Source organism: Lepidochelys kempii, chromosome 26 (genome assembly GCF_965140285.1).
Source record: "Lepidochelys kempii isolate rLepKem1 chromosome 26, rLepKem1.hap1, whole genome shotgun sequence".
In the NCBI taxonomy this organism is placed as follows: domain Eukaryota; kingdom Metazoa; phylum Chordata; order Testudines; family Cheloniidae; genus Lepidochelys; species Lepidochelys kempii.
The window spans coordinates 5542019-5549133 of record NC_136405.1 but is presented as its reverse complement, the minus strand read 5'-3'; the positions used below and the strand labels follow the sequence as shown (position 1 = coordinate 5549133).

Here is a 7115-nt window from a genome sequence, read left to right as displayed (position 1 = left end):
GAAAATACAGAAGATGTTTTTATACACACAAACCATGAAAAAATGGGTGTTTGTGTGTATAAAAACATCTTCTGTATTTTCCACAGTATGCATCCGATGAAGTGAGCTGTAGCTCACGAAAGTTTATGCTCAAATAAATTGGTTAGTCTCTGGTGCCACAAGTCCTCCTTTTCTTTTTGCGAATACAGACTAACACGGCTGTTACTCTGAAACCTATTAAAAACTGGACACTTCTGGTGTGTCCGCACTGCAGCTGGGAGCCAGCCTTCCAGCCCAGTTAGACAAACTTGCACTAATGGGGCTTGAGCTAGCATGCTAAAAATAGCAGTGTGGATGTTATGGCTTGGACTGCAGTTCTGGTTCTCAAGCCTAGGGGGTCAGCGGCCTAAGAGGGAGTGTTTCCTAGTGCTTAGAGCAGTAGACTAGGAATCAGGGACTCCTGGGATTTTATTCCTAGCTCATGGAGCTAAATAAAGTTTAGTGGCCAGAACAGAAAAAATGAGCAGTCCAGACTCCTGGGTGCAATACCTGACTCTGACACACTGCGTCATCTTGGGCAAGTCCCTCCTCTTCGGACCTCGCTTTCCCAACCTGTAACACTGAATTACAAATATCCCCTCTTGGGTGGGTGAGGCTGAATTTCTTAAGGCCTGCAAACTGCTTTGCAGTCCTTGTCTGGAAGGTGCAGAATGATATTTAATCCCACTCTAAAGCAAACAGGAATGAAAATCAGCAGAGGTGCGTGTTGAATAAAGCCATTTCACCTTTAATTATAAGCAAAAAATCACTCTCACATGGAATCTCCGACACCAGCAAAAATAAACAGAGAAAGGGGAATCACTGTATTCAAATCAGAAAAAAAATTCATATTTATATATATATATTTATAGATATGTTGTATAAGTAGCAGTGAAAGGCAAGTATGGGCCAGGGGTTTCCCAATAAATTACATTCTTTACATCCTGACAAAGTGTAGTGGTGGGGCAGTGGTTGGAAACGGAAAGGGAAAGCGTGAGGGAGTGGGTCTCAGGCCAGCGCTGGGGAGCAGATGTGGTGCACAGTAGAAAAAGGACCCAGCAGGGGGACTGAAAGGAGCAGCAGCCCAGGAAATCGTTTGGCTCTGAGGGGCCAGTTCCCCTATTTGACCGCTGGTTATTTTGACTTTTAAAAAGACCCCAAAGCAAAGGAAATTGTTAGCTCCTTGGGTTTGTTCCTGGAGGCATGTAAGGTGCTGTAGCCCAGATGGGATGGGTGATCAGACCACTGGACTGTCCTGCATGTGTCCTACATAGGGAGCTCCCACAGACTTCAATGTGCAGGAGCGGGCTGCCAGGCCAGTATCCTGCCAACACCCGACCTTTCAGAGAAAAGTGTGGCTCACCCCTCTGTAATTCTCCTGGCCCGCTGGGTAAGGCTCTGCCTGAGACAGGCCAGTTGACCCAAACATAGGCTTATTGGATCCCCTTTGATCAATGCACTGTCTGGAAGGGGGAGTCTCTCAGCTTTTTACTCTTTGCTTGGTTGAGAGATCTCAGAGGTGGCTCTGAGGTGGGGAGTGCAGCTGGGCTGGAAGCTGTGCTCGCCCTCTGGCAAACAAGAAGCATAGCGTGGAACAACCCCCCAGGATACTGGTAAGTTTCCTGCCCTTTCCAGGACACACTGCTCCTTGCAGGCAGCTCTGAAGCGTGCGGGGTATGGGTTTGGGGGCCGGGGGGGGGGCATGTTGTCTGCAGGCTACAGAGCAATCTTGGGTGATTATTTCCAAACTCCAGGGCCTGGCGATGAGGCCGGGGTCCACAAGGGATCGGCACCACATCAGTCTCTGCTGGTCACTGCGCAGGGCCTGGCTTCCTAGCTACTGATGCAGCTGCCCAGAGTCTCCTGCCTTGGCATCCTCTCTGCTCCTTCACCTAGCATCGACACAGGCATCCCCTCACCCACACAAGCTCTAAAATATTGTCACTACCTGAGGAAATTCCATCCTTGGGCATAGAGAGAGCTGGCTTGTCTGAGCCCTGGTTGGTTATGCACTGCGGCGGAGAAGCCAGAGTCGGATATCACCTGCTGTGTCACCAGGGGACAGCCTGTAGATTGTGGCAGTATACCAACGGTGTGGTTTCCACAGCAGAGTGTTATTGCTGCCCCATGGGGTACACGGAGAGGGGGAAATCCTAGCCGGGAAGCCTGAGGGGGACAGCGTGGGATGGCTGCCAGAGATTACATGCCATGCTGGAGAGAACATGATGAGCTGCCTCCAGGCTCAAGCCTCGAGCCCTGAGTCTCTCATTGCCCAGGCAAACTCCTCTGCCAAACCTGGGGAAGAGCCTTGGGCTTGGCAGGGCGGCCACGGGGCTTCGACTGAGGCTCTGCAAAGGGGCAGGAGCAAAATCATCAACTACTAAGGCCTGAAATGATGGAGCTGAGAGCAACCCTCCCCCAAAGGCAGCTGCAAGGGGTGGGGTGTGGGGGCTGTAGCCTTAATGGGGAGCCCTGCGGTTTGAGAGCCTGGGCCATTGGGTTGAGAACTTGGGAGGCGCTCGGTCACGTCCACCTAGGGATTGAATTTAGAGGGAGGGGTGGTGGGAGTGGGGAGAGGAAGGGGTGGCCAGGAGCGAGCGAGAGCGAGACAGAGGTGACCTCAGAAGGGTTGGTTCTGATTCTCCAGTTCTCTCCAGCGAGAAATTCTTGTGCCCCCTCCCAGTTCCACCAAGCGTTGCTTGATTACAAGGACGGGGCCCCAACTGTGGGTGGGTCCATGGGAAGTGGGTGCTAATGAAAATCATGGCTCTTTGGAGCCTACTGTAGGCAAATGACAACCCCATTGCTGACCGGCCATTCAGAAACACAGCCATGGTGACACCCGGCAGCCCCATCAGGGTTACAGCTATGCAGATGTATACATGTGCCCTGCCCAGTGTGGACAGGGAGGGAGGCTGGCCCCGAGAGGAGCAGTAAGGCTGGGAGCAGGGTCCTTAAGCAAGGGAGCCAGTCAGGGCCCAGCAGCAAGGTAGAAGTAGCCTTGACTTCCCTTACACCTAAACCAACATGCGTCCAGCAATCGAGCACTATGGTGTGTCCCTGTCCTGTCCACTCCCCAAGCTGAGCCGGGGGAGCAAAGCCAGGGCCCCTGCCAGAGCCCCCTCCAGTAGCTATGGCTCCCATCCTGCCTGAACCAGCCGCGACCCCAACAGGCAAAGAGGGACACCGATGCCCTGCCCCGAGAAGCCCCTACACACCATCCAGCCCAGGGACCTTAGCTGACTAGGGTTTGCTTGCTCCTCCCGCCACTTGTTCAACTCTGCCTCCCCTGGCTCCATTAAAAGAGGTTAGACCCAGACTGAGTAGCCCACCAGTGTTGCCAGCAGCCCCCCTGGGCATGTGAGGGGGAAGGTTTGGGCAGGGAGGGGCTCTCCGATATCCCCCAGGGAGAGGCAAAACTGGGAATGAGGGATCAACGTGCCTGAGGGGCTTCAGGGAGGGGAGGCAGGTGTTAAAACTGGCTCAGTAGCCCTAAAGCAGCTCTGATGCGAGATTGTGTTTGACACTAACTGAGATCACGGCTAGGGTTGGCTCAGGCTGGGCACTAGGCTCAGAACAGGAAAGCTTTCTTCTTCAGCTCGTTCCGCTTCCACAGGGCCAGCTTGCTGAACTCCTCCAGGGACATCTCGAAGACACGCAGGAAATCCTCTGGGGACAGGTGCCTCTGGAGGGAGAGAAACAGTGGGTGTTATGCACCAGTCAGTGTGTGTATGTGTGTGCATGTGCCAGATCAGAGTGTGTGTATGTGTGTTGGTGCATGTGTGCACACAAAATCTGTGTGTGTCTGTGTGTGCGTGCCCCAGATCAGTGTGTGCGTGCCCCAGATCAGTGCGCGCGTGCCCCAGATCAGTGTGTGCGTGCCCCAGATCTGTGTGTGCGTGCCCCAGATCAGTGCGTGCGTGCCCCAGATCAGTGCCTGTGGTTTAATGCCAGATCAGTGTGTATGCGCCTGTGAGGTCAGTTTGTGTGTAGATGTGTTTGTGCCAGATCAGTCTACGTGTGTGAGCACACGTGTGCGTATACCGCTGCGTTTTGCTGGGGGAAATTCAATTTTCCATTTTTAAACAACTTTTCATTTCAAATACTGTTTATTTTATATAATATTTTTAAAAATCAAAATCAGAATGAAACCAATTTATTGAAACAAAACATTTTGATCAACGCAAAACAAACAAAAAACTGGAATTTCGTTTCTCAAAAAATTTCTCAATTTTTTTTTGAAATGATGGAATTTCTCACAAGATGGAAAATCGGTTTCCGATCCAGTCCTAATACAAACCCTCACACTAGACATGAGTCTAGAGTCTACACACAGAAGTTGCATCAGTTTAACATAAATCAGTTTTAAAATGATTTAGTTAAACCAATGCAAACCCCAGTGTAGACTCTCTTTCTTGCCTTTAAACTAGTTACAGCAGTTTAGCTTGCCTGACGTGGGCTTGTACAGCCCATGCTGCCACAGATTCACTGCTGTTGGTACCCACCGTAGCTAGATCAAAGCTAGCTCTGGGATATCTGTACCTGCTGCAGTCACACCTCTGACTGCAGCGCAGACAGGCCAGAGTCGTCTCGGTTTAACATCATGCCTTCAGCTAACCCACTGCCACATGGTGTGGAGAACAGGCCTGAATGCCAGAGCTTCTCTCTGGGCTCCAGCAGACGCTGCCCACGCCCTGGTAGCTGAGTCCCTGACCTCACAATGCATGCGCCCATTCTAGGTGCTGGCCATGGAGTCTGCTGTGCCTGGGCCCCTGTGGCAGGTGCCCACCCCATGTCGTCATGGGGCAAGAGCCTGGCTCCCTCCTTTTCTAATCGAATTAACTTCCACCTTTAGCATGGGTACAAGAGAATGAAATACCTAGGGCTGTTTGTGGGAGTGCAGGAGAGAGGCAACCGGGGAGGGCAGCTCGGGGATGGGGTGGCAGCAGGCGGTGCTCCAAGTCCAGGGGCCACAAAGCATTAACTCCCTCTTCCCCATTCCCTTCCCCTCTGTGTATTTCTCCAGCTGTTTTACCCTGAACCATCCCTCCACCGAGCCCCGGGGATCTGTCAGCTGTGGTTTCCTTGGCCCCGCTCCCTCCCCTTGGCCCAGACACTGCAGGGGCAAGCGAGATGCCCCATCCGCACCTCTAGCCTTGTTCTGTCCACTCCTGGAGGCAGTTTCACACGACCCCTGTTCGTCACCATCAGCACCTCATAGGGGTAAATCTGAGAGCCAGGGACAACACAGGTAAACAGAAGGGTTCATTAAAATGCCCGTCCCTGTTCCCATTCTCACCCTGCACCCCCAGCTCCGCCTGCAATGGGGCATGTTCCCCCACCCACAGAAAGCCTGCAGTAGGGCACGTCTGCTACTCCACACCCCCCAGCTCCGCCTGCAATGGGGCATGTTCCCCCACCCACAGAAAGCCTGCAGTAGGGCACGTCTGCTACTCCACACCCCCCAGCTCCGCCTGCAATGGGGCATGTTCCCCCACCCACAGAAAGCCTGCAGTAGGGCACGTCTGCTACTCCACACCCCCCAGCTCCGCCTGCAATGGGGCATTTCCCCCACCTCACATACCTACAGGCACCAGCCAGCCAGCAGCAGGTAACAAAGCAAATGTGTGAGCATCCCAGCCCATGGCTGGGCCACCCTGGACCCTGGACCTGGGCCTGCAGAGCCCCCAGCCATGGCTCTTACCTTCTGTTCCAGCATGCTGGGCAGGGAGTTCCCTCTGTCCATCCTCCCCCGCTGGCCGTTCTGCAGACATCAAACCCCCAGTCAGTCTTGGGCTGGCATAAAGGGCTTCCCACGCCAGAGTCCCCACCACCTCCCCAAAAGGACCTTAACAAACAGTAGGGTGATGGGCTTCAGCCTAGGCACTGGAGAGGGTGCCACTCTGCCCCCACTCAAGCTCCTAACCCCCTGCATCTCTGCTGTTTCTCTCTTCCCCACCCGGAGCTCCTAAACCCCTGTGACTCTGCTGCCTCCCTGTCCCCACCCAAGCTCCTAAATCCCTGTCTCTGTTTCCCACACCCTGAGCTCCTGAATCCCCACATCTCTGCTGTCTCCTTGCCCCCACCTGAGCTCCTAAACCCCTGCGCCTCTGCTGTCTCCCTCTCCCCCTACCTCCCATCCCCATCCTGCCTCTTTGGGGTTCTCTGTCTCCTCAGTTTGCCCTTCTCTCCTTCTCTGGTGCTGCCACTCCCCTCCCTTCCCTGCTGCCCTGCTCCAGTCCCTGTCCTTCCCAGTAGTCCTGTCTGAGTCTCAACTCCAGCCCTGCACCACTGAGCTCCGTCTGCCTGGCAGCTGGTGCCAGCCAAGCCAGGCTGGGAGAGGCTGAGCATGCAATGGAAGGGAGGGGCACTTCCCCCGCCACCCCCAAGATACATCACCGCTCCCAGTGTCTCCCCTTCAGCGGCAGGGCGACCGCTTACCTGCAGGCCTGCAAAACACAAGAAAAGGGGCTCAGAGAACCCCAGTTCCAGACGTCCTGCTAGAATCCCCACCCCACAACTCCACAGCTGTGGGTGCAGGGGCTGTATGTCCCAGCTCATTTAGAACAAGGGGCCGGATCCTCATCTGGTGGAAATCGGCAGGAGGTCAATGGAAGTATTGTGGGTTTTACACCAGCTGGGGATCTGGCCCACAGATACAATGTAGCTTACGCCAGCTGAGGATTTTGCCTGGTTTCTCTGTCTACAGGGAGCGGAGAGATATCAATTTAACCCTTCGTGGGCTGCACAAAGCTTTGGAATTCCCAGCATCCAAAGATAACAGACAACGGCCAGTTGGGGCCTGGCTGCAAAGGCTGTGCTGCTGGGGCTGAGCGTTGACGCCCACTGGCGTGAGTAATGGCCCATCCCAGCAGCGCAGGACAGGCCGGGGAGCGAAGGCCCCTGAACAGGCACAGCGTGGCAGCGGCTGGGTAGGCTTCCCCCACTCCCTGCCCAGCAACTGCCTTGTGCCCCGATGTCTAGGGGTTAGGGGGGAAGGCGTTCCCACCGGCCAGCCAGCCCTTGGCCTCTCTGCTAGGGCTGCCAGGTGGACACTGCAGCTGGGAAGGGGACTGAGACCCAGCAGCTAAGGGCCT

General features: G+C 54.6%; 1 protein-coding gene across 11 annotated transcripts in view; it reads right to left on the bottom strand.

Annotated features, from left to right (window-relative positions):
- Positions 1-745: 745 nt before the first annotated feature.
- DMTN (dematin actin binding protein) overlaps positions 746-7115 on the bottom strand; it is a 33935-nt gene continuing 27565 nt past the window's right edge. For 9 of the 11 annotated variants that reach the window (XM_073324987.2, XM_073324991.2, XM_073324989.2 and 6 more), the window contains 4 exons: positions 6460-6467; positions 5723-5782; positions 5167-5247; positions 746-3703 (listed from right to left, as the gene is read on the bottom strand). In XM_073324987.2, coding sequence (XP_073181088.1) covers positions 3590-3703; positions 5167-5247; positions 5723-5782; positions 6460-6467 — 263 coding nt within the window. In that variant the 3' untranslated portion in view covers positions 746-3589. Of the gene's footprint in view, positions 3704-5166; positions 5248-5722; positions 5783-6459; positions 6468-6591; positions 6722-7115 lie in introns of those variants that run through there. The other 2 variants (XR_013635071.1, XM_078850670.1) reach the window with 2 other exon arrangements.